Source organism: Canis aureus, chromosome 1, assembly GCF_053574225.1.
Source record: "Canis aureus isolate CA01 chromosome 1, VMU_Caureus_v.1.0, whole genome shotgun sequence".
Lineage (NCBI taxonomy): Eukaryota > Metazoa > Chordata > Mammalia > Carnivora > Canidae > Canis > Canis aureus.
This window is the reverse complement of record NC_135611.1, coordinates 77,021,644-77,048,584: the sequence shown is the minus strand read 5'-3', so window position 1 is coordinate 77,048,584 and position 26,941 is coordinate 77,021,644. Positions and strand designations below refer to the sequence as shown.

Here is a 26,941-nt window from a genome sequence, read left to right as displayed (position 1 = left end):
GTAGTTGCCCTTGGGGTGTGTGTGGCAGGAGAGTGCTCTTAGAATGTGTCATTCTCTCCAGATGCCTGACTGGCTGGGTCAGTTAAGCATCTGCCATTGGCTCAGGTGGTGATCCCGGGGTCCTAGGATGAAGTCCCACATCAGGCTCCCCACGGGTGGTCTGCTTCTCCCTCTGCCTGTGTCTCTGCCTCTCTCTGTGTCTCTCACGAATAATTGAAAGAAAGAAAGAAAGAAAGAAAGAAAGAAAGAAAGAAAGAAAGAAAGAAAGAAAGAAAGAAAGAAAGAAGAAAAAGAAAGAAAGAAAGAAAGAAAGAAAGAAAGAAAAGAAAAGAAAAGAAGAAAAGAAAAAAGAAAAGAAAAAAGAAAAGAAAAAAGAAAAGAAAGAAAAGAAAAGAAAAAAAGAAAAGAAAAGAAAAGAAAAGAAAAGAAAAGAAAAGAAAAGAAAAGAAAAGAAAAGAAAAGAAAGAAAAAGGCAAGAAGAGTTTCTTCTGTGGATACATGACAAGACTGGGAGCAACTTAAGATGAACTTCTTCCACAGTATTATGCCCTCAAGTTAAGTGACAAACAAGATTGATAAGTGATGAAAAATAAAGAAACTAACGTTTCCAATCCTATATTGTTATTGAAAATTTCAGGTCCTTTCAGAACAGTACATCTCACACTTGATTAATATGCAGACCTTGCTCAGGATGCCTGGGTGGCTCAGTGGTTGAGCATCTGCCTATGGTTTAGGTCGTGATCCTGGGGTCCTGGGATGGCGTCCCTCATCGGGTTCCTTGCATGGAGCCTGCTTCTCCCTCTGCCTATGTCTCTGCCTCTCTCTCTGTTTCTCTCATGAATAAATAAAACCTTTTAAAAAATGAGGCCCTTACTCAAAAATATCTCCTTTGGGTTCCAGAATTGGCATAAATACATTTATACCATGTTGCTTAACTATGAGCAAACATAAATCAGATAAAACCTTCTTATAGCTCCAAGACATTTAGAAAAGCAACATATATTTACAAAATCAATGAAATTAGAATTAGCAACATTCACCTACTCTGACACTAAATCACCACAGCCAATGTTAATATAGCAGTGCAGTTTGCACAGAGCTCCTTGAAGCACATCGACATTACCAAAACCCCACTCTCCCATCACTTCCTACTGAGACCACAGAAATCCAACACTCTGTCTTATCAGCCACTTCACATGAACATATCATATCCCCTGTTCTGCCTTCCTCATCGGCCCCGACAATGAATGCAGTGCTGTGGGATGCTGCACAATCTTAACCACAAAGTTAGGCTTTGAGATGGTATGGCCAAATTTGTAAGTTAGGAGTCATTCAGGTGATTCCAAATGTATGCATATTAGCTTGTATTATCTCTCATAAAAGTGAAAAAAAAAACAACATTTGATATTCTAAGATTTCCAAGTATACATGGAAAGACCCCGAAAGGTCTATGGCCCCTGATTTGAGAAACATTCTTGATATGAAATGTCCACAGCCTGGGGTATATACCAGGAGGTATTTTTTCATGGATTATACTGCAATCCCAGGTCCTTCAGATATCAGAAACTCCTACATACTTAACAAAGTAAAACCAATAAGGTCCTTGGAGGTCAGGGTCAAGTCCATAAAGTCTCTCTAGTGCCTAGGGCACTGGCAGGCACTTTGAGTGAATGAGAAAGAATTAAAAATGCTTGAGTTACTGCATCTGTAGATATTTTTATAAGACATACAAAGTCCTTAAGGGTTAAAATTCACTATTCTCCTTTTATAACTGCTCTGACATAAGCAATTCTAATTTTGAAAATCCCAAATATTTACAAGTTGAAGTAATGGAATTTTTTTGAGGAACTAATTCTAAAGAAATCATGTGTCATACATATATTCCCCCATTACAACTTCCTTCTGGAAAATAATGTTTGCTTTCCATTTTACAACCTGATATAAGACTAAATATCATCAAATAGAAGCAGCCTGAATGTCCATGGTAAGGAATTTCTTCCTTCCAACTACATACAGCAATGGGGAGCTACCAAAACTGTAACAAGGTATGCATGAAGCAAACTGTATACTGTGTACACCATTTTAGGAGAGAAAAACCTAGGCACTTGAATGTCTTCCTCATCACCTACAACATCTCGTTTCTGCTGTCAGCCTCCAAACCTCCATTCAAGACAGAACTGGCACAATCCAGCCACTTCCATTTTTCGAATGAATAAGATTATGTAGCCCAGGCAGAAATGAAGAAACAGGCAAAGATTTCCATATGCTCAGAGTGACAGGGGCAGTATAACCACGAATATGAACAGTGATTTGGGAGAGGAGCCAATCAAATTTTCAGGATAAAAGAAAAGCTAAAAGAACAATCTGTGGTTCCTGGAGTGTAGTCTTCCCAAGGACATGCCATTTTAAGCCTTTTTCTTTGTGTCCACATCATAAGGATAAATAATCTCTTATCAAAACCTAACAACAAAACTCTGAACTAGCAGTGAGATCTCATAGTCTGGAGCAGGGCCACTAACCATCTGGCCAGAGAGTCAACCCTCCAAGGATAGGAAGGCCAAAATATGTTTCTGGGGCCAGGAGGCCAAAATTCAATTATTACCTTGAGATAAAATTCAAATATCAAAACCAGGGGGGACCACCAGCAAGCAGAGCCCATAAAAGCAAAGCCATGGGGGATCCCTGGGTGGCTCAGTGGTTTAGCGCCTGCCTTTGGCCAAGGGCACGATCCTGGAGTCTCGGGATCGAGTCCTGCGTCAGGCTCCCGGCATGGAGCCTGCTTCTCCCTCCTGTGTCTCTGCCTCTCTTTCTCTTTCTCTCTCTCTCTCTATCATAAATAAATAAATAAATAAATAAATAAATAAATAAATCTTAAAAAACAACAACAACAAAAAAGCCAAGCCATGCACAGACTACTACAAAGCCCAGGAGCAAAGCTGGGAAGGTTCAGGGCAAAGCTGTGGTTTTCTTAACAGACAGGGTTCTCCCACTCAGCAGCAGAGTAATGACACACAAGAATTATAGTGGAGGATACACGAAAGAGGACAAAACAGACCAACAACTGTCAGAATACATATATATAGTATATATAGTCAGTATACATATATATATAGTATACTTCTGAACACAGAAAAGCAAAGAGTTCTGGAAAGACTGTGGCCAGAACTCGGATAGATCCCAAAGCCAGGGCCAGAGGTATAAAAGACACACAGCGAAAAACAACCTCAATTATCTTCCAGGACTGGGGTCCAAACCACTCTCGTCCTTCAAGACTAGAACAAGTCTTTACCTCCTTAGATGAACACCAGATAATATTCCTGGCCACATGAGTGGAAAAACATATCTTCAAATATTACAAACACCATCCAAGGCAACAAGTTACTCACCTACTGAGGATACTCAAGAGCTAAAATCTAATAAAGCAGAGCTGATTTGCCTCTCTCGTCTCAGGCTCATGGCCATAAACTCGTTCAGTGGAAAGAGAGGGGAAACTGAGACACTATCTAATCCGTCTGTCTGTTGATCTCTGTCTTTCCCCACCCCTCACCTGGCCCCTCTCCCCCTCCATGTCTCTAGCCCTCTCTCTGAGTTTATGTTTCTCTGCTGCCATCTGCCTTCTGCCTTCCCATCTTGCGAAGCACATCATGGAAGAGAAGGGGGTTCATGAAGCAACCACATTATTAGGAAAGAAAGCAATCGGACTGGAAAGGGCTAACATGGAACCCAAGATGGGGAAATGTAAAAGAAACCCAGACCAGTATGAAAACTATCCCTCTGCCTACCTGTAGCTACATGTTTTTAAAATGTCCCACTTCATAAATAAATAAATGAATAAATATATAAATTAATTAATTAAAATAAAATAAAATAAAATAAAATAAAATAAAATAAAATAAAATAAAATAAAAATGTCCTGCTTCAGTGGGATTGGTGTTCAGCCACTGACCTTTTTCTTTTGATTTTCATAATCATCACTATGGCTATAGATATATGCTGAAGTACACTGTCTTTGATAATCCATATACAGCTCACAAGTGGGTAGTCTTGGTTCTTCTCAACTAAATTTATTGTTTCTAAATTATCGAGATGAAAGCCTCCCCTTCAACAGTGTGTACGTAGAAAGGTCACAAACCATGAGAAACAGCTGACCACATAGGTCCGATTTTGGCACCTGAACAGATGGCAGCCTAGCTGTGCCTGGCAGGTCACCAATCATGCTAACACCTGTTACATCACAAGTGCCACCCTCGGTCTATCCCTGATCTAGCCACTGTGGCAGTACCTGTCCCATGCACAAATCCACTATGGTTCTGGTGCCAGCTGGATCCTCACCTCTTTGTGAAAATGTGGGGTTCTAAGTTGACTTATCAAAGAAAACTCTGAAAAGCTTCAGGCCCAACTAGAGGAGAGAATTCTGGCATCCTCCTACCCCTGGTCAAATGTTAAATGCACACATGCACACATATGTCTTACTTCCCTCTCTTCTTGCCAATCTTGGAACACCATGGCCAGCTCACACCAGAATATAAAAGAGAGAGAGAGAGAGAGAATCAACAAAGCAAATGAAGAAAATGCACATAACATAAACTGCATTCTCAGTATACGAATCAAGGAATCAAAAAACACCATTTTATTCTGCTCATTCTGCAAACATATACTCAGCACACTTATTAAGTACTTACTAGGTACAAAATTCCCTTTCATAACAACCCTGGCACAAGATATTGGCCAGGTTAGGTGATTCAAGTGTGTTCTCTATCTCTCACCCAACATTTTCTCCCCACTTCATGGAGTTTTCTTGACACTGTACAATCTTTCTTCCTGAATTCTCTTCTTTAACCTTGACCATTCTGATTTCACCTGTTGGCTGACCTGATTCCAGTTCACTAGGAAGTGCTGATGACCATCCTGACCCTGTAGGCCATTTAACACCTGCCAGCTCAGTTAATAGGTCACTTGACTACTGGGGATGTTAGCGGAAGGAATCTTTCAATCTTACAAGAAAAAAAACAACTCTAAGCGCGTTGACACACATCCCAGAGACCACTTTCATCTTTTTACAGTACAACATTACTTCTCCTCTAAGATCACAATTATTAATGATTGGGGAATTTAACCCAAACTTGCTTAATATTTTAAAACCAGGAGCTAGAAAGGTCTTACAAATGGAAATTCTGCTAACCCTACTACATTTTGCCTTATGGGAGTCAAACATTCTTACATCTGATACCTGTTTTTCTCAAACTAGACATGGAGACCCCCTGGATAAGCATGGGACAAGAAGCCACCAGGGACAGGATGGTGTGCCACATGAGAAACAAAGCCACCAAATGAAATGGCATACCTTCCTAGAGAAACAATCTTCCCACTGGAGGAAAGTGTAATATTTTATATTAAAATAAGCCCTGATATATTATGGAGTAAAATGAACAAATACATGACCTTTTTAAAAATGAAAACTCAACATTTCAAAGACAGCTCCTAGTTGCTCTCTGTTGGGCTATGTCCACTATATGTGGAATCTCTTGCAATGTTCTTTGATGAAATTTTTGAGAAATGTTTCACCCACACTATAAACTTCTTGAGGACATGAACTACAGCTCATCCTTCTCTTTGTTCCCAGGGACGTAGGGCAGTATCTACAATCATGTCTGGCACAAAATAAGCACCCAATAACGTCTGCAGAATTTATTTGGCTGAAATAATGCCAATGGCTTTATCGAGAACAAAAGATTTTTACCACACTTGGATGAGAGGAAGAGAAGATGAACAGCTGTATGAGGAAGTGGAATAGAAGCGCTCGAATTTACCAGAAACAGTTAATGGCTGCCATGGTAACAATCAGATGAAGCAACTCAGTTTAGTTCTTTTCCAGTTGAACAAGCACAGGAAGGCAAATATTGTGCTTGTTAATCTCCAATCAGAAGAGGGTGTGGCTTAAAAACACAAGTCTACCAGGTGACACTGGTGCCCATTAAATTTGATAACCTTTGAAGAGTTTGGAAAGCCATGATAATAACGTCACCGGTAATATTAAATCCTGATTTAATATTAATCCTGATTCTAAGAAGATCATCCTAATCATTTCAAGGTTAAGTGTCAAATATTTACTGCTGAGACCTGACTACTGTGAAAAGCAGATCTGTGTGTAGGTATGTGTTTGTAAAACATGGTATGTATGGGCTCTCCTTTCCTTACTCTTAAAATTGTTACCTCCTTTAATTAGTTGGACCCAAACCAAGTTACAGATAAAAGATAATTCCAACAGTATAGTTTATAGCAATGTTTAAATTTGTGCTTCCCTGGAAGAGACGTTGCATTTTAACTCACTTGTAAATAATAGAAAAGATGGGTATCACACCCACTTTCTCCACACCATTCAACTCATACTTGCAGTGAGTCACTCTCCATGCCTTTCTCTCCAATGGAGGGAGGAGCTGGGCAGAGGAGGAAGTGGAACTCCCAGGCCTGCAGGTCCAAGCTGTGAATGGGTGAGCGAGCAAGACCACTGACCCTTCCAGGGCTATTTGCTTTTCTGAGTCTCATATCTAAAATATGTGAGCTGCCAGCCAAAATGATACCTCTCAGTTCTTAACAACGACAGCCACAGCTCCATAAGCTTTCAAACAGAGAGCAGAAATAACATTTTTATAGCTTTAACGTGTTTGTAGTGCCTGAGGAGGAAGTGCAGAGGAAGATGTGAAAACAGCAGTTCCGAGACATACCACGACAGGAAGGCACGAACAGATGCAAATTACTCTTGAATAAAACCTGAGCATCTTTCTCTGCGTGCCCTGCCTCTGTGCAGGTATGCTCTTTCCCCCTGAGAATTAAGTTCGTAACTTGATATCACGTCTGTCCAAGCCAGAGAATTTATTGTATGATCTTATCATTCTATTCCACTGTACAAAAGCCGAGTTTTTCAGTTCAACATCGAGATCAAACCTCTGCTCTTGTATTAGCTAGTCAAGTCCCCTAATGTCTTACACATCTAAATTTCTGGGTCTAAGTTTCTCCATCAGTCAGAGATAAGAAAATCCACCTTCCAGAGCGGCTGCAAAAAATTAAGTGAACGAACTCTGTAAAACGCTTGGCACACAGTAGGCATCACTGAAGACGTAAAGTCCAGCAATATAAATGCCCGACGTGCTTCGTTTTCTGTGTCAGTTGCGGGAAATCAACAAGAACGACCACGTACAAAGGACACCAAGTTGGCATCCGGCCATTCGCAGGGCGGGTCTCCGCGCCGGGGTGCAGCCAGGAGGCCCCGCGGGCAGGTGCGACGAGATGCGGGGAGCGCCCCCAACCCCTTGCCTGGGAACAAGCTCCGGGCGCTGCAGACTTCACTGCGGCCCCGGGAATCAACAGCGTGAGCTTTGCAGGGCTCAGAAGTGAGCCAGCGAAACCTCCTCCCCCACCCCGACTCCGAGCGCACTCCCCTTCTGCAACCCTAGGGCAATCTCAGGCTCCTCTCGCAAAAGTTGAGAGTCGCTGGACCGCGAAAGGCGAGCCCCGAGGAGCAGGGTGCGGCGGGAGGTGGCAGCGCTCGGGGAGGACCGGGAGCCAACGCCACCCCCGCCCCCGCGCCCCAAGCCGACGCGCACCTGGGGATGAATTTGGCCTCGTCGCCGAGTCGCTCCTGGAAGTCCCGCCAGGCCTGGCCGGGGCTCGCCCGACCCCAGGCGGCCGCCCGCGCGTCCCCGTCGCCCTCGCCCTCGCCCTCGCCCTCGCCCTCGTCCTCGCCGCCGTCTTCGGGGTCGGGCGCCGCCGACGCTGAGCCGGGCGCGGGCGCGGGCCGGCGGGGAGCCCCGGCTGGCGGCCGCCCCCCCCGGCGGGCCCCGCGGAAGCCGCGCGCGAACTCCTGGAAGGTGATGGCGCCGTCGCGGTCGGCGTCCAGGCGCAGGAACACGGCCTCGGCGTCGGCCGGCCGCACGCGCAGCTCCGCGCACAGCGCGCCGAACTCCTCGCGCTCCAGGCGCCCCGAGCGGTTCGCGTCGCACGCGGCGAAGACCGAGCGCAGGTGGGCCAGCTCCTCGCGCTCCCCGCCCGCCTCCATCCCGCCCGGCGAGGCCCGGCCAGCCAGCGAGGCCGGGCCAGCCCAGCCCGGACGGCTCCGGGGCGCGGCGGGGCGCTCTGCCCGCGGGGCCACCTGCTGCCGCCCGGAGCGGCGCGAGTCGGGCCCGTCCGGCCGGTTCGGCCACTTGCGGGAATGTCCGGGCTGGGGCCGGGGCGGGCGCCTGGGCGGCGGCGGCGGCGGCGGCGGGGGCGGGGGCGGCGCTCGGACGCCGGCGGCCCCTGGGTCCCGGGAGCGGGGCGGGGGCGCCCCCGACTCCACGTCCTGCGGCCGCAGCGCCCGCCCGACACTGAGCGCCCTGGCCCTGGCCCTGGCCCTGGCCCTGGCCCTCGCCCGCCGGCCCCGCCCAGCCAGGTAGGAGGGGCGCGCGGCTGCGGCTCCGGCTCCGGCTCCGGCCTCCGCGGCCCGCCGGGCCTCCTGCACCGCGCCCCCGCCGCCCGGCCCCGCCCGGCCCCGCCCGGCCCAGGTTGGCGGCCACCGGCGCGGGGTCCCGGCCTTGGCCTCGCCCGGCCCCTCGGCTAAGACGGTTTGGCCCGGGAAAGCCGACAACTAGTAGGAGCGTGCAGAGCTACCTGGGCGGAAAGAGCGGGGAGGCAGGGAGGGGTGGGATTCCAAATCGCCGAAGGTCATGTGTAGTTTATTATCTTGCAATTCCAGAACGTTGGTAACCGTCTGCATATACAAGTTTTCTTGCGTTACCAGAAGACCCCGTTCTCTGATTTTACTGGCTTTCTTTAACCCGTGTCCTTCCAACATTAAATTCCACCTGGTCTATGCGCGGTAGAAATCACATGGGTCCTCCAGGTCCCTCCATCCAAGTGAGCTTTCTCCCTCCCCGTCTCCTCAACCTGAGAAAGAATTAAAAACCAACATCCTTTGGCAGGCAGCAGCATTCAAAGACTAAAGTACCTTTTTTCTTTCTTTTTTTTAGATTAATCTCGACCGAAATAATATATCCAAGTTCATGTTACCTTTTCATCTTAAATATTCATTTCAGCAGTGCTGGTGTTTCTTTAATACTGTTTCATGGGTACAAGATCTTACAAAGTCAATAATTTTGGTTTTTTTTTTTTTTAATCTTACCGTGTTTCCAAGAGACTCTTCCTCTGTCATATAACTTACGCATATGTTCTCTTACTGGGATCCTAACAGCCTTTGAAAATGCATTTGGGTTATTTTCACATTATGCATTCCCTCCTCGCTTTAGGCTCTCTTTTATTTACCGCCATTTCTTTTAGTTATGACTCCATATTTCCATTTTTATCTAATTCCAGATTTTCTTTATTGCTTATTAGTTGATTTTTTTTATTAGGATTAAAATAAAGTAGGGGATTTGACGGACATCCCTCCAGGCTGGTGTTCTTAAACATAAAGCTAAGTGCTAACCATCTCAGGAACTGCTAATTCTTGAATAATACAATGAACAGAGTCAATGGTCAGCATTTATCAAGCTGTAAATACCACTGATAATCACCATCTGTAAATTTAACTGGTCAATTATGAGAGGCATTCCATTAAAGGCCATGGTCTTAGCAATCTAATTGCTAAGTGAATATAGTTCCATACAAGTGGACAGCTAATACATTGAAATGAATTTTATCATTAGTGCAATATAAATTGTTATTGATTTTGAGTTTATGTGCTTTCCTGTTTATTCTAAAGATTGATTTTTTCCATATGAAGTAAGAAGTGGCTAGCTTGGTAATGCCTTTAAAGCTTTAGAAATATACTTGTTAAACTGAACCTTTGAAGTATTATTATCATTATACTGTTAGCAATTACTAAGTATCAGTAGTTTTCAAAATAGATGAGTTAATACTTTTAACTGCCTAGTCAGAAGTGTTTTCTTGAAGACTGCTCATGCAACTTCAGTCCTGAATTCAATCTGCCCTTTGCAGTCAGCTTCTCAATTCTTCTATTTTTTTACCCGTTTTGCCCTTTCACTGAGTCCCTTCACTGAAGGGTCATCAAGAAATACGGATTCTTGTGAATGTCTTGTGTATACATCTTTTCATTTCCAGTGATAGTGATCTACTCCAGACCTACTATAAGTTGTCTATCACTGCATAACAATACAACAATCACTCAGTGATTTAAAACAGCAGCCATCTCATTTGTTCATAATTAAGTTGTCATTAACTTGGGCAGGGTTCAGGTAGGTAGTTTTTCTGCACGCTTGCCTAAGATCATGTAGTCACTGTAGCTACGTGATGTTAAAGGGCCTCACTCATATCTGGAAGTTGGTATTGGCTGTTAGCTGGACCATGTGTCTTCAGGAGGGTAGTGTGGGCTTTGTTTCATGGGGGCAGTGTTCCAAGAGGCTAAGTTCCAATGCACACATGCTTCTCAAGGCTCAGCTTGTGTCATGGTTGCTGAGATTTCATTGATCAAGGCAAGTCACGTGGCCAAGCCCTATATCAATGTGGGAGGGGACCATACAAGGTCACAGATAGAAGGGTATGTACTTTATTAGAGGCCCTTACTGTAAAAATGTACCATACCTAGTGTACTGGGATAGCCTCTAAGACATTGTCTCAGGGTCCTGTCCTGCTCACCTTCTGTTCGTTCTGCAACAACCACAACTGGACAGTCCTTCTCAAACACCAGTTATTCTGTCGTCCTAGAGCTCAGTTGTTCTCAGTCTGTGATAATTTTGTTGTCCAGGAGACATTTGGCAATGTTTGGAGACATTTTTGGTTATCACAATTTGTAAAGGGGAAGATGCTACTAACATCAAGTAAGTAGAGGCCAGGGAAGCTGCTAAACATCCTGTTATACACGGGGCTAACTTCCCATGACAAAGAATTATCTGGCCAAAAATGTCGATAAAGGTTGAGATGATAACCTGCACCCTAGCTCATCAATTCCTAGAGGTTCCCCAATAAAAAGTGAACTAAGGGTGGTAAACTCTTCATCTGGGCATTCAGAGTCCTCTATGATCTGGTCCCATTTCATATACCCAAATAGCTCTCCCTTTAGTCTCCCATCAGGGCTCCCTCCTCCATGGATTTAAATGTCACTTTTGACATACTTAATTCTTCTCTCTATATTTGGGTTTATTTCTGGACTTTCTAGTTGATTCTATTAAGGAATCACTCACATTTTGAAAGGACTCTTCGACTTATGAGAAGATTCTTAAAGTTCCTATTGGGTTGCCTTTCATATTTCTTTTTTTTTTTTTAATTTTTATTTATTTATGATAGTCACAGAGAGAGAGAGAGGCAGAGACACAGGCAGAGGGAGAAGCAGGCTCCATGCACCGGGAGCCCGACGTGGGACTCGATCCCGGGTCTCCAGGATCGCGCCCTGGGCCAAAGGCAGGCGCCAAACCGCTGCGCCACCCAGGGATCCCGCCTTTCATATTTCTAAGTGTTTATTTATACATCATGAACTACATGGCAGAGAAGATCAGGGGAAAGAGAGGAGGAGGCAATGAAGCTTAGGACTAATTTGTTAGGCACAAGTACAAGTTGACAATTCATCTGAAATTGTCATGTAAATCAGTGAGAAAATAGTTGATTTACAGAAAGAGTAAGAAACCTCCTGTTTATCTAAAATGTGAGATGCTTCTGCAAAGCCACTCACAAGTTACTGATAAATGCTTTTGAATATCCTCAGAAAATACTCAGGGGAAGGCCAGGGTTATATAATCTGTCTCTAATTTTTTCAAGAAAGAAGGAGAAGAGAGAAATAGGAAGCATTTCTTTTCTGTTCTAGCATCCAGAAACAGCTAATGAGAAATTGGAGATAACAGAGCAACCTTTGAGAGCCAGTGATTTAGTAGGTAAAGAGAGCTTACCTGTATTTATCAGCATGACTTTGAGAAAGATCAGCTTGCTCTGTGGCTACCCAAGGATTTTAAAAATCAAAGATAATCTTGTTAGAGTGTGTTTCATAAAACAGTGAAAAGATGATACGGTGATCAAGTACATTTCTAAAACACAAATAAAATTTGGAAAAGAATCCTACTCTATCCCTTCTTGAATGAGATAAAGAAAGTTGTTTATACTTGCTTAATCTAAAATTTTCTAAATGTATTTGACTATGGAAGCCAGGTTTTTGGTTTGGTTTTGTTTTTGTTTCAATTTCAGAGGGCTTTCCACCAAGTTAGTGATCTTGAGAACATACTTTGGGAAACCTCTTGATTGATAGCCAATGACCAGGGTGATGAATCATGAGAAATTATCCCTTTGCCACTATGTCATAAATTGGCCCAATTTCCTATAACAGGGAATGAGCACCACATCTTAAACTCCCCTTTACCCAGTAAAATGGAAGAGGCTTTTAATGGAAGCCTGTTATAATCTACCCTATAGGATTTCCTTCAGGTACAAGAGCCTTCCTCAAAGTCATTTAACACTATAGTTACTCTGCGCCAGAAAATCCAATAAGCCTGTTAGATGGAACTAGATATCCAAGTAATGGCATACCACTGAGGGACCAATTAGTAAGTTCAGAAACTCTCAAACTCTTGCCCCTGCAAGACCCTGAGTCTTGGTTTTCTCATGAATATCTGCCATGGCTTGCTGTTACTAAGGAAGTTATAAGAAAATTGAAGATTTTACAAGAAAAGAATGTGTCAGCAAATTTACATCACAGTGATTTTCTTTCTCTTAATGTAAATCTGAAAAAAGGAAAAGGAAAATATAACACCCATATACCCAAAATTGCAAATGTGAACATTTTATCAGATCTGGTTTTAGAAAATACAGCATTATGGATGCAGTTGAACTTCCTCTTTGATTGTATATTGTTTCTGTAATCAATATATAACATTGTGTGTGTATATGTGTTGGCAGTTATCAGATTTTGGTAAATCTTGCATTATAAAAAAATTAAATATCAGTATAATTCTCTAAACAGTATAAACATCATTTCACAAACCAGAGCAGGGTAGACATTCAGTACTAGAACTGAGTGAGGAGTGTTGAGTTTCAAACATCTGATCCCACTTTTTAATGACCAAGCAACACTCCTATGTCATTTTCCCACATTAGAAAACTATGTCTCATGCGTACATCTTGCTTCACTCAGTTGAAAAAGAATTTTGCATTTCATATCATGTATGCAGGTAGTAGAGAGAAAGAGAAATTTAAATTTAGTGCAGTGAAACTTTTGGACAGTAAAACCCAAAAGGCAACTGTGGTAAGCAGGACTCTCCAGTGGCCCCAAATTCCCATTCCTTGGTGTACATGCTCTATATAATCCCTTCCTTTTCAAAGTGAGCAGATCTTACGAATGTGATGGGATAGTCAGTCTTGTATTATATTATGTTATATAAGACTGTCTGAGGAGCCTGAAGTGAGATTCTCTTGCTGGTCTTGAAGAAGTAGCTGCCATGTTGTGAGAGGGCTCCATGATTAGAACCTCAGAAGTTAGATTTAATGGGAGTAATTTGTCTTTTCTAGAGTTTCACGTAATGAGGATCATTCAGCATGTACTCTAACATGTTTGGCTTTTTTTGCTCAGCATAATGATTTTAGATTGATTCATGTTGTTTCAGATTTCAGTTCCTTTCTGAATGAATTCAGTTCCAGAATTTTTTCCTTTCTGGTAATGAGTAGGATTACATTATACATATACATCACAATGTGTTTATCCATTATATTTTGATTGACATTTGGGATATTTCCAGATTTTGACTATTATTAATAAAGCTACTATAACTATTACTGTGTAAGTCTTTGTGTGAAGGAACATATGTGTCCATTTCTCTTGGGTAAATTCCTGGGAGTGAGATTTCTGGATCGCATGGTAGGTATATGTTTAGCTTTATAAGCAAATGACTAAGTGTTCTCCAAAGGGATTAATTTTACATTCTTACCTGTAGTATGAGAGAGTTCTAGTTATTCCACATTCTTGTCAACACTTGCTGCTGTCCTTTTAATTGAAGTTTTTCTAATGGATGCATATTAGTATCCCATTGTGCTTTTAATTCGCATTTCCCTGATAACTGTGATGTTGTATGACATTTCATATACTTATCAGCCATTCTTGTATCCTCTTTAATGAAATGTCTGTTCATATCATGTGCCATTTTTGACTAGGTTGCCATCTTATGAGTTGTGTATGTTTTTTTCTTTATTCTGGAAACAAGCCCTCTGTCATTTATATGTATACTTTGAAAATCTCCCATTCTGTGCATTGCCTTTTCATTTTCTTAATGGTGTCTTTTGAAGAGCAAATGGTTTTAGTTTTGATAAAATCCATTATATCAATATTTTATTTTGTAGTTTATATTTTTGTGACCCATCTAAAAAACCTGTCTACCTAGAGTTGCAAAGGTATTTCTTATGTTTTCTTCTAGAAATACAGATTTTCTCATTTGCTATTGCATCTATGATCCATTTTGAGTTCATTTGTGTATTGAATGAGTTTAAAATTGAAGTTTATTTTTTTCTATATGGATATCCAAGTCTTTCAGCACTCCTTTTTGAAAAAAAAAAAAAAAAGGATCCTCTCATCATAGAATCACCTTTGTCAGAAATCAAATGACCATACATGTGTAGGTCTATTTCTGGACTTATTCTGTCCAAGTGATTTGTATATTTATCCTTTTCACTAACACCATGTGGTCTTGATCACATGGCTTGATAAGAAGTCTCAAAATCAAGTAGTATAAATCCTACAGCTTTGTTATTCTTTTTCCAAATTGTTTTGGACATTCCTTGGTCCTAGATATTTCCACATAAATTTTAAGATCAGTTTTTCAATTTACACATATGTATCTGGCATTGTGGTTGTGTTGAATCTTGTAGATCAATTTGGGGAGAACTGATATCTTAGTATTAAGTCTGCCTATCAATGAACATGATCTATCTCTTGTTTATTTGTTGCCAGCATATAAAACTCAATTGATTTTTCAATTATAATGAACTTGTATTCTGAGACCTTGCTAATCTCACTTGTTAGTTCTAGTAGCTATTTGGAAGAAGTCTTAGGATTTTCTCCATATACAGTCATGCATGTCATGAGAAGAAAAGGATAGTTTTAGTTCTTTGTTTCCCATTTGTATATGTTTTCTTTTTCTTGCTTTATAACACTGGTTTAGACTTCTAGTACAATGTAGAATTATAGTAGTAAAAACAGATCTCCTTGCTTTGTTCCTAATCACAGGGGAAGTCATTCATTCTTCCACTGTTAATTGTAATGTTAACTGTAGAGGTTTTTGTAGATGTTCTTTATAGTGTTTAAGAATTGTCCTCTATCCCTACATTGTTAAGAATATTTATCATGAGTGGATTTTTCATTTTGTTAGATGCTTCCAGCATCTATTTAGGTGATCATGTTTTTTTCCTTCACTATCTTGTTAATGTGGTGAATTATATTGATGAATTTTTAATTTTTTAAAAATTTATGATAGAGAGAGAGAGAGAGAGGCAGAGACACAGGCAGAGGGAAGGCTGCATACCGGGAGCCCGACATGGGACTCGATCCCGGGGCTCCAGGGTCGTGCCCTGGGCCAAAGGCAGGCGCTAAACCGCTGAGCCACCCAGGGATCCCTTGAATTTTTAAATTTTAGTTCAACATTTGCTTTCATAGGGTCTCACGGTTTCTTCACATGGTCCCTCCCTCAAGATAGTTGGACAACTTACATGGTGCCTCAGGATTCCAACAATGAGTGTTCAAAGGGTCTTGGGCCAAGGCTTCAAGGCTTCTTACAACCTAGCCTCAGTAGTCTTAAAATGTTAGTTCAGCTGAACTTCTATTGCTCAAGCTAATCACTAAGACCAACCCAGACTCAAAAGGAGGGTAAATAGTCTCTCTCAATTAGAGTAGTAAAGAATTTTTTACCATCTTTAATCTACCCCACCTTTTTGCTTTGAGTTTGGCTTTATATTACACCCTTTTGGTTGTATTTTTTTCCTCATCTCTGTGTTTGAAGTGGGATGCACTATCTCAGCTCAGTTACCATTTTGACCTAATATCTACCTCCCCTGCTTTAGACCTTAAATTAGATATCATTTCCCAGACCTTCCAAAAAGAGATTATGCTTCCCTCTTAAGTGTCACCATAAGACCCCATTTCCACCCACATACCTATTGCACACATGGATCTGTCCTCCAGCAATACTGTTTCTCAAAAATTAAGCAGTCTTTTTAAGACTCCGTGCTTCCTCCACAATATTGCCTCTGCCTAAGATCCTTTCCCTGTTTTGTCACCATGCAATCATAGGTCATCCTTTAAATATCCTTCACAAGGTTAGGCTTCCCAATTATAGAGACAAGAAAACTAAATCTCAGGTTGAGAGAAACAACTAAAATCACACAATGACTAGAACTAGGATTCAAACCAGATCACTGATTCAAGTGCTTCGTGTTTCCCTCCATAGTGCAAGTAGCAAATGCTATCTTGCTCTGCCCCATCCACTTAGATCCCCTATGCATTCCACCCAACTGTTTACTCCTATATCACTTGTTTGAAGACTGCCCCAAGGCTGCTAGAGTTTGCTTTGCGTGTACATCTAGTCAGCTGTAGGGACCTGAGCAATTTGTTATCTCCTCTGAAAGTAGTGGTGGTGTTCAAGCCCCCTTGCCCTCTATGTAGAACAACTCTAAGTTGACCTGCATAATAACCTTCAGCATTGGGACTGAGACAGTCATCACTGGGTGACATTGCTTGATGTCGGTGTTGTACTGTTGCTTATCTTCCTTCCCTTGACCATTCTACCTGCCCCACTTCCCTAACCTTCCACATCCACATGAATCCTTATCCAGTGTCTGGGAAACCCTGCCAGAGACAGTGCATAGCTACTTTCCTTGGCATAAAATACTCACTACGGAGACTCAAGTCAAAGGGCACAGCCTTGTCTGCAGTTTGTGAAAGTACCCTGTAGGATATAGAGCTCCCCAGAAGCCACCACAATACTCTGACACAAGTCGTGAAGAAATCAACATATTTGACATTGCTGTATTACATATAAAACCATAATACATACAATTAAATATGTATGGCCTATAAAAGAGAAAATATTCCTTCCAGAGTTAACCAAATTATTCTTCTCTTATAACACACTAAGTGACTCAAGAAAAGTAGACTGCAATTTACCATTTAGGAATCTCAGGTAAAAGTTTAAACACATTATAGACAAATAGTACAAACAGGCAAGAAGATACCAATATTTAAAATTTTGTACTTTTTAATTTTATCATTATGGGGGGTAGAGGTGTTTGACATACAAAAATATGTTATTTTTGTATGAGATGCCAACACTTTACATGCATATATTCCTTGATTATCTATCTCTTGATGCAAAAATAACTTATATCTCACTTTAATTGGGAAAAATTTCTGGGTATATTTAACTTAGTATATTTTCTGGGCATATTTAACTTAGTATATTTTCAATGTCCTTATTACTAGAAATTCTATTTTCCTGAAAACAGTAGTGGGTAAGGGTGGAAGTGTCATGAAATATTTTGACTCTTTTGTAAGTTTCTCTTATTTTGCACAGGTAAGAAGTGATGGTGCAGCCATAAAGATGGACAATCTTCAAGCTAAAAAAAAAAGAAGTGAAAAGAATGAGCCTAGATTCTAAGCATGGTAAGTGCATGAAAAGTCTTTAGGTTAAGTACTTTATGTTTCTCAAGGAGAAAGATAGCATCAGACTTGAGAATATCAAGTACATCTTTAAATTTTGTCACATTAGTGAGGAATGGTGAGAATATCTGAAGTTGAAGACCTGCTTTATTCTGAAGGAAAAGGTATGTGTTCGGCTCTACTGTGACTCTCAATGTCCATAAATAAAGTTTTATTGGAACACAGTCCTGCCCTGCCCATTCACTTTCACACTAGAAGGGCACAGCTGAGTAGTTGCATCAGACTCATCTGACCTGCAAACATAAAATAATTATTCTCTGGCCCTTTACAGAAGAATTTTCCCAACTATGCTCTACATGAAGTACACGTTTCACTTATTCTCATAGCACAGGTTAACATAATGCACTAAAAAGGATCTCCTTATTTTCAAACTAGTCCTCTAATGTCATGCCTCTAAAAATTCTTCAAATCCAATAAAAACACAATATCTCAACTTAGAGGGAAAGAAGTGCAGTCATCCCAAGACAATATGTGGTAGCATGAAGGAAGAATGTGGAAATTCTATCAATGTTAACATTTTTTAAAATAAGAAAATAGTGACCAACCAGAATTTTGTGCAGTTGTCTGATGTGTCTGATGACTAAAGTTTTCAGTTTCTTATTATTTTAGAAGAATCCTATGATAAATTCTTCTTAGAATGTATTAATTTTGACTTTGATAAAGAATTTCCAGGTCTTATTTTAGAAGGCATAAAAGACCATGATTTGTATGGTGCTTCCCATTTTGCCTTCCCTGCCAGCAATTCCAACCTGAGTCTTCCAACTGCTTCACTCACCTTGATCCAGTTTCATTTCTCCTGTTTTTTTTACCTGGTTTCTGATCAAACATTTTGTTTACTATAATTTCAAATTGTTCTGCTGTGTGTGTGTGTGTGTGTGTGTGTGTGTGTGTGTTTACCAAAATAAGTCCCAAAGCCTTTTGGAAAGTAGACAGGATTTAAAATTAGGAATAATTATAAACAATTATTAGGCATTTGTGTGCATTTTAATATAGGTAGTACTAGAACGATAATCATGTCATTATTTATTTACTTACTACTTGCCTTAGAGCTGCTTAAGACACCCTCAGCTTTTTCCCAAACTTATATTCTAACAAAAGACAGATCATGTTCTAAGACCACAATGGATTTCCTCCTAGAAAAGCCTATGAATTTGATCTCAAATGCCCCAAAATTACTTTTAGCTCCAGGGAATGCAGTGTGTGCATTGTTAGATCAGAGGTACAGTTATATCATCCAAAATAATGGAGAAATGTACAATTCTATGTAGCATGAAAGTAGTTCCCAAATCTATAATATGAGGAGATGTTAAAATATTAATCTTTTCTTTAGACTAAGAAAGATTAAATCTTCTATTCCCAGAAGTACAAAATGAGACAAACTAGATCAGTCAGATAGTGATCTATAAAATTCTAAAACCCTTCCTATTCCTCTGGAAAGCATTATATAATTCAGTATTCAAAGGATGAGATATTCAAATAAGGCTCTTTTCACCAATACCTTAGAGTCTCAGCTTAGCAATGAAGTAGGACACTAATTTTTTACTAATGTAGTAATTGGAAATACAGAATCAGGATTTCTAATGCTATTACATGTATTCTGTAATTTGCACATCTTTAATGTTAAAGAAGATGGGTGAATAAAGGGAAAAATTAGCTTAAAATAAAAAAGTAAGAGGTCACATTTGCACCATACAATGAGATATTTGAAGAAGACAGAATTCTTTGCCCACCAACACGTTTGTTGAGAATACTTTTAGAGTTATTTTGTGAAATAATGTAAATTCCATTCTGTCTTTTAAGCTCTCAATTTATATTTTCCAGAAATAAATTATTAGTTAAATTTTATGAGATATACAATCAGTAGAAATTCCTCAAACTGTTCCATTATTTTGTTTGTTTTGAAACCTATAAAGTTCCTCAGGTTCCTTACAGAAGTATTTGTTCCATGGATTCACCCATTTGTTCTATGGATTCCTCTATTTCCTAAAAGGCTAATTCGTTACAGAAATCTCAGATTTCCTTCAAAAAGCTCAGATTTCACAGAGGAGACTAGCATTAATCAAATTCTTGAAATATGGGACATCTGAAATAGTAATTTCAACTCTAATAACTACTCAAGTGTTTTTCTTTCCCTACCTTGTATATCATTCTAGTAAATGGTATTCTGAGGACAGAGGCCAACATAGCTGAAAGGAATCTAAGTTCTCCCAAGTATTTTTTCCTGAGCTTTTCAATGAATTCCAAAGTACAAAGGAACTCATGTAATTTTTGTGCTATATGAGAGGTCATGAAAACTTGGTTTAGCTTTAAGTGAAGTTATAAGAAGCTATTTTCTGGGAAATATTTAATGACTGCTAAAAGTCTGTATTAAATGGAAACAACCCTGAGGGTTTATGAATAAGCACAAACCAATGCACAGCTTTTATCAAGTTTTCTCTTCATTTTGTGATGACATTTAAGACTGAAAGAGATACAAGTGGGCAAAAATCAACATTCTCTTACCGTCTACAGTTTTCAAAGTTTTTTAACCACATCCAGGGTGACATTCTTGCAGAAACAGTTTCACACATTCCAAACTAATATGACGATAGTTCACCAGTAAACTCTGTGAAGGACAAAGGGAACAAAAAGTTATAAGAATAATGAAATGTACTTTGATGAAGTTTTCAAAAATTCATCCCTCAAATTTACCTTGGCCTTGCATGTCCACTAACCCCACCCTATCCTTCCTCACCTATCGGTCCTGCCATCCCAACCAGATAGAGACAGCAGATACAGTTCAGTGAAAGAGTCGTGTACAATGAACACACCTAATAAAATTCCAGACCCCCAAAAAAAGTGAAGATGATAGGGGCAAAGATCTAAAGATGTCAGATTCTATTTTGATATTCTTAAGGAAATGATAATAGTAGATAAATCCAGAGGGTTATTATGGTGATGTCCTTTGGATGGGTATTTGATAATAATGAAGTAAAAGTAATCATTATCTTAACATCTGGCACCAGAATTTTTCCCAGAAGAAAACTGTCTAATTTGGGATAATTCTTTGCTAGACTCTCATAGGAGGAAAGAATCTGCAGAACAACACGTGATAGTTCTGCCACTTTTTACAGACAGGAGGATGGGTTTTTCTTCCTCCTGACAGTGGGTAAGGAAGACTGTGGGGGGACAGAGACAGAAGGCAGAAAATCGTAGCAACGCCAGACCCAGCAAGGTTGTTGATGGACACTTGAGGATTAGAGAAAGTGTTCCCTTTGATGTGATGAAGGCCCTTCTTAGGTTCCCTGAAATGTTTCTACAAGTTTATTTTGCTTACAAATGAGCTAGAAGAAGGGGCTGAGTTACCGTTGTCCATGTAAGAGGGAGCAGGACCCCAAGAGGCAGGGCAGGACAGGAGGGAATGTGAGAGCATAAGTCCCACCCTAGAATCTGGATGACCTTGAAATGTCTACCTACATCTCGGGAGTAAAAAGGCCTCTTCCAGGATAAGGGATCCCTGTATAACCTAAACTGCTGGTTCTCAAAGGCTGACTCCTGGACCAGCAGCATCAGCATCATCTGGGAAATTGTTAGAAATTGGGGGGGGAGGGGGCTGGACTTCACTTCTAACCCACTGAATCATAAACTCTAGGGTGGGGCTCAGCAGTCTGTGCGTATATGTTTTTAAATATAGTATTTACTTATTTGAGAGACAGAGAAAGCAGGGGGAGGGGCAGAGGGAGGGGAAGAGAGAATCTCAGGCTGACTCTGCACTGAGCGCAGAGCCAGACACGGGCTTCATCTCCCGACCCGGAGATCATAGATCATGACCTGAGCCAGAATCAAGAGTCAGACGCTCAACTGACTGAGCCACCTAGGGCCCCACACCAGTCTGTGGTTTAACAAGTTTTCCAGGTGATCTTGATGCACATAAAGATTGAGAATCACTGATCTCGAACAAAGGTTCACAGCTTTGGCCACATTCAGATCCACCTCTGACACGATGATGAGAAAATCCTGATGCCAGAGAATCATTCCCAATGATTCTACCAACCTAAACAAACTATACTTCTAAAAAACAGATTATTTATTTTAAAGATTTTATTTATTTATTTGAGAGAGAGAGAGAAGTAGAGGGAGCATAAGCAGGGGGAGGAGCAGAGGGAGAAGCAGACTCTCCACTGAGCAGGGAACCTGACGTGGGGCTCAGTCTCAGGACTCTGGGATCATGACCTGAGCCAAAGGTAGGCTTTTAACCAACTGAGCCACCCAAGCGCCCCAAAGAAACAGATCATTGAAAGTAAGTCTACAGACCCTAAAGTCAATAATCTCTGGTAAGCAGCATTCTTAATTGACCTTCTAGTTGGGTTTCCTAATAGTAATTCTGATTTACCAGAATCAATGTTCAGTATTTAACACCCTCCAAAAGCATTAATTCTTCTGTCCACTTCAGACTCTTCTGTTAGGCTAGTTACCAGGTTTCCATACAAAACTTGGGGTTCTGTAGGAAGGCAGATAAAAGTGGAGATCAGCAAAAAGAGGGGGATGTTAGGGCAGGTAGGTTTATAGCAAACGTTTCCACCATCCCCAGAACTGTCAGGGAACGGGAGAGTCATCAATGTCAGAAACATGAGATGGTCCCATATAGATAGGGCTATGCCAACCTTAAGGGAAAGTAACTTTCAAACTTAAATCCTAAGTGTTACCATCTTTGCTCTCCAGATACAGACCCAGAGAGTAGATGTGGCCTGTACTCACTATCAAAGATGATTTGGAATGAGGATTTTGAATGTTTCACATAGCACACCATAGAAAAAGCTCCTAATATTAACCAAGGGTAAGGGGAAAGCGTCCTTGAATAAATACTGAAATTCTTATATCTGTTTGGATTCCACTGAGTGATTAGGCCCTTGCTATCTAAGGAATAAGTCTTCCCTATAATAATTAAGAAAATTCAAAATTCTCCACAATGGGTTTATTCAAATTGAGTAATGATAATTTTTACCTTATTCTTAATAAAATGCTTTTGAAAGAAGAAATAACTACCTTAAATAAGGAGCTTGAGTGTATATATGATGAATAATACTTGCTATTTTAATAAAGAAAATTTTAATGGTATTTATTTTTTTTTAATTTATTTATGATAGGCACACAGTGAGAGAGAGAGAGGCAGAGACACAGGCAGAGGGAGAAGCAGGCTCCATGCACCGGGAGCCCGATGTGGGATTCGATCCCGGGTCTCCAGGATCGCGCCCTGGGCCAAAGGCAGGCGCCAAACCGCTGCGCCACCCAGGGATCCCAATTTTAATGGTATTTATAAGCAAATCATAATGCCTAACACAGAAAGCATTGCATATACCAGGCCCCTAAATCTTTTCCTTTGCTGACTCACTTAATCCCCACAAAGCTCCTGAGGCAGAAGCTATCATTTTCATGTTCATGTTACTGATGAGGAAACTGAGGCACAGAGAGGCTTAGTGTCTTACCTGGGGTCATACAGCTAATAGAAGCTGGGATTTAAGCCAGGGAATTGGGTTCCAAAGCCCATGCTAATTCCTCATAGTCTATTAGTGAATAAGTGGGCAAGACTCCATTTAATAATTGTTCCTGTTCATTTCTGGCCCAAACCTCAATGATAGTGTAAAAACTGCATGATTATACCACAGGATGCAAACACAGGTTTCTGTTGAGTGTTTTCATGAGCACAAGAATGGTGGTGTCTCATGTTTTCTTCTAAGAAAATACATTCACTTATGTGAGGAAGGCAATGTAAGGACAGGTTTTATATTGCTATAAATCTTTCTCTCAAAATTTTCAGCCACCTTTGGAAGTCCCTATCACTTTTAAAATACAATATTTTTTTCTCTTATAACTGTTAAAATAGGCTCTGTTATGGAGGTACCCATGCTTACAAGAGTTGCAGTAAAACAATGAGACACCAGAGTGACCAGGTGCCTGTCATATATTTACCTACTTGATCACCTCTCTGTAAATTAAGCTACTGAAGTACTGGGTTGGGTACATTAAACAATGCAATGTAACTGGTTTTGAATTCACATTTGAATTAACTGAATATTTTATTGAAGAAGTGAAAGTAAAATATAAAAGAAAGATACTGAGGAGTCAAGAGAATCCAATAAGAGACTTCCAAGAGAGCCAACAAAAATGGGATGTTGCCATAGTTACCAAAACACACATATACATACCTACACACACATACACACAGCCTACAATCTCAATGTCCATAAGATCTTGAAAATCAGAATAAGCTCAAGTCTGCAGTTGTTCTCTCCTCTGTACTGTAATTAGTGTGATCTTGGCCTTTGGAGACAAGCCAGAATGAAAAAATGTCTTCAGTTCTGCCTGTTAGTAAGTCCTATCCTTTAGGAAACTCTCTCTGAAGCCTCTGTTATGTATCAGTGTAATTAGAGATACAGCATCCTTCTAACATGAGGATAGTCTCCTAATTAGGGAATTGACCTGAGCTATGTATGTATCATTCATGGAGGCCCACCACCAACGGTAATACAGGAAGGACTCTGGTTCTAGTTGAATCATACTCTACGTTCTACATCACCCAAAGGAGCTACTTTCGTCTCAGAGACAAAAATCAGTAAAAGTCAAACAGTGGCTTAACATTAATTAGCCTCAACATACTATATATTCAGTTTTTTCTTCGTTACTTTTTAGTCAGGCATTTATAAGTGAAATTCAAACACACATCACTGGCCATCAGGGAAATACAAATCAAACACGTATAGTAAGCTGATCAAGGGGATGATAAGCACAGTCTTTATCCAGACATTCATAGATGAAAGACAAAATGAAAAAAAGGCAGGGAGGTGGGGAGGGGGCAATTTCCATCTGTAGCACAGCTTAAGCATCAATAACAAATTGGGTCTGATGGAAAAGTAGGCTTCAAGGCTATAATGAAATAAATTTATGATGTCTTCCTTTCTATTTGCTCTGACTGATTTTTCTCATATAAAAATCTGTAGGACTCTGACAAGTGTCCTCTGTCTACCAACTGCTGCATCAATTATGACTGAGATCACAGATAGATGTGTAATTAGAAAGAGGGATGATAGTGGTGAAGTTGCAAAGAGGAGAGGAAGCATGTCAGTTCTGTAAATCTAACAGAAGTGTATGGGCCCCATGATGATCTAGTACAAGGGCACAAATCTATAATAATGAAAAATACCTGGGTAGTATGAAATCATGTCTATTCCATATGCCCCTCTTTTTTCCATTCAGGCCCATTTCCAGACCCTGTATCTAGTATATATATATATATATATATATATATATATATATATATATATATATATGCAGTTCCACAGGAGGAAGCCAAGTATAACCTTTATATTTCTTCTAGAACATCAGTGGATTAGACCTTAAAACAAATGAGTTTCATTGAAAGGGCTTTGTGTGTAACTCTCCAAATTGATAAATGATTGTCTCATATGGTATCTTTACTCAGAGATTTTAAGTTTAACAGATGTTAACTAGACTTACTGTGCTGATAACTTTGCAATATATACAAATATTGAATCATTATGTTGTATGCCTGAAACGCATATAATATTTATCAATGATTCCTCAATTTAAAAATTAATAATAAGTAAATCAAGCAGTTTAGCTCTAGAAAAATAGAGCGGTATGTGTTTATCATTGTAACCCATTACATTGTAACACATTACATTTAAAATATGTATATTTTGTACATATTCATGTATTCTACCTTAAAATACATTTGGTATATCAAGAATACCTAAGAGAATCGACTGGAAGACTTTTCACAAAATGGTATACTTGGACAAATACCTACAAATTTTTTTAAAAACAGCTTTAATACCATAATATCTATAAAGAATATTACAAATCTATGAAGCAAGACATATGTTTATTTTTTAAGGATTTTATTATTTGAGAGAGAGCACAAGTAGGGCGAGGGGCAGAGGGAGAGGGAGAAGCAGATTCCCCAGTGAGCAGGGAGCTGGACGCAGGGCTTAATCCCAGGACCCCAAGACCACGACCCAAACCAAAAGCAGACGCTTAACTGACTAAGCCACCCAGCTGCCCAGCAAGTTGTATGTTTCAATGGTAAAGACCACACACACACACACACACACACACACACACACACACAAAATAAAAAATAAAATCAAGAAATGCAAAATGCCATTGAGAATATTTAAAATTTTTATATCAAGAATCATCAGCAAAACAAATTAAGATACTCCCTCCGTAATGTTTGCTATATATGTAAGAGAGCACTGAGGTTTCCAGCGATGTGGCAAACAGGCACCTCCGTACACTGCTATTGGAAGAATACAATTGTACAGCCTTTCAGAGAACACTTTAGCAATATGTATTTAAAAGCCTTAAAAATGTTGATTTCACAATTTTCTGAACAATCTATCCTATTTTGGGGGCTTTATATGAATGAAGTAATGGAAGATGCAAATATTTGTGTACAAAGATATTTTTCACTATTTATTTTTGATAAGTAAAATTAGAAGCAATCTATATGCCCAACAAGAAGATAATACTTAAATTAATTATATCACATTTGCGTAATGAGATACCAAGCAAACATCAGAATGTTTTTGGAAAGATGGTTAATTAGGAGAACATGGCATATGTTTAGATGGAAAAGTGACATTCCTAAAACTATTTATGGGATGATTCATAACTAGTGCCATATCTTGATTTTATTATAATAAACTAAAAATATTTTCTCTTATTTTGAAGGTCCTAAGTTGGTGGTTAGAACACTTTTTTCTTAAAGAGCCACATAGGAAATACTTGAGGCTTTGCAGGATTCAATTTGCGTTTAATCACAGCTGGCTACAATGTTTCAAGCTCCCTCTTATAAAACAAACTTGGAAAGTTCTCAAGTAGCTTTCTGGCTTAATAGGTCTTACTCGGCAAGCGGAACTATTACCACCTGCCCTAAGCATCTTGCAGGATTGCGATGATCCGATTCGTAAGGAAGCTTTGGGCAAATATAACCGGTTTTTATGTGTTTTATATTTTTAATATTTTCTTTATTTATTCATGAGAGACAGACAGAGAGAGAGAGAGAGAGAGAGGCAGAGAAAAAAAGCAGGCTCCATGCAGGGAGCCCGACGTGGGACTCGATCCCGAGACTCCAGGATCACACCCTGAGCCGAAGGCGGCGCTAAACCGCAGAACCACCCAGGGATCCCCATAACCTGTTTTTAAAAAATCACGATGTGGAAGAATCTCTTCTTGCCTAGACTCCCTTTTCCTCTCCTCTGCCCA

At 40.2% G+C, this 26,941-nt stretch overlaps 1 protein-coding gene and 1 long non-coding RNA gene across 13 annotated transcripts in view; one reads left to right on the top strand and one right to left on the bottom strand.

Moving 5' to 3' along the window:
• RASEF (RAS and EF-hand domain containing) overlaps positions 1 to 26,941 on the bottom strand; it is a 209,408-nt gene that overhangs the window by 68,559 nt on the left and 113,908 nt on the right. For 7 of the 8 annotated variants that reach the window (XM_077905661.1, XM_077905633.1, XM_077905650.1 and 4 more), the window contains one exon: positions 20,177 to 20,279. In XM_077905661.1, coding sequence (XP_077761787.1) covers positions 20,177 to 20,244 — 68 coding nt within the window. In that variant the 5' untranslated portion in view covers positions 20,245 to 20,279. Of the gene's footprint in view, positions 1 to 7,604; positions 8,072 to 20,176; positions 20,280 to 26,941 lie in introns of those variants that run through there. The other variant, XM_077905619.1, reaches the window with a different exon arrangement.
• The window catches only part of LOC144318574 (uncharacterized), a 102,472-nt gene continuing 84,196 nt past the window's right edge, over positions 8,666 to 26,941 (top strand). For 2 of the 5 annotated variants that reach the window (XR_013384634.1, XR_013384638.1), the window contains exons 1-2: positions 8,666 to 8,979; positions 17,529 to 17,617. This is a non-coding gene — a long non-coding RNA (uncharacterized LOC144318574). The remainder of the gene's footprint in view (positions 8,980 to 17,528; positions 17,618 to 26,941) is intronic. The other 3 variants (XR_013384628.1, XR_013384625.1, XR_013384636.1) reach the window with 3 other exon arrangements.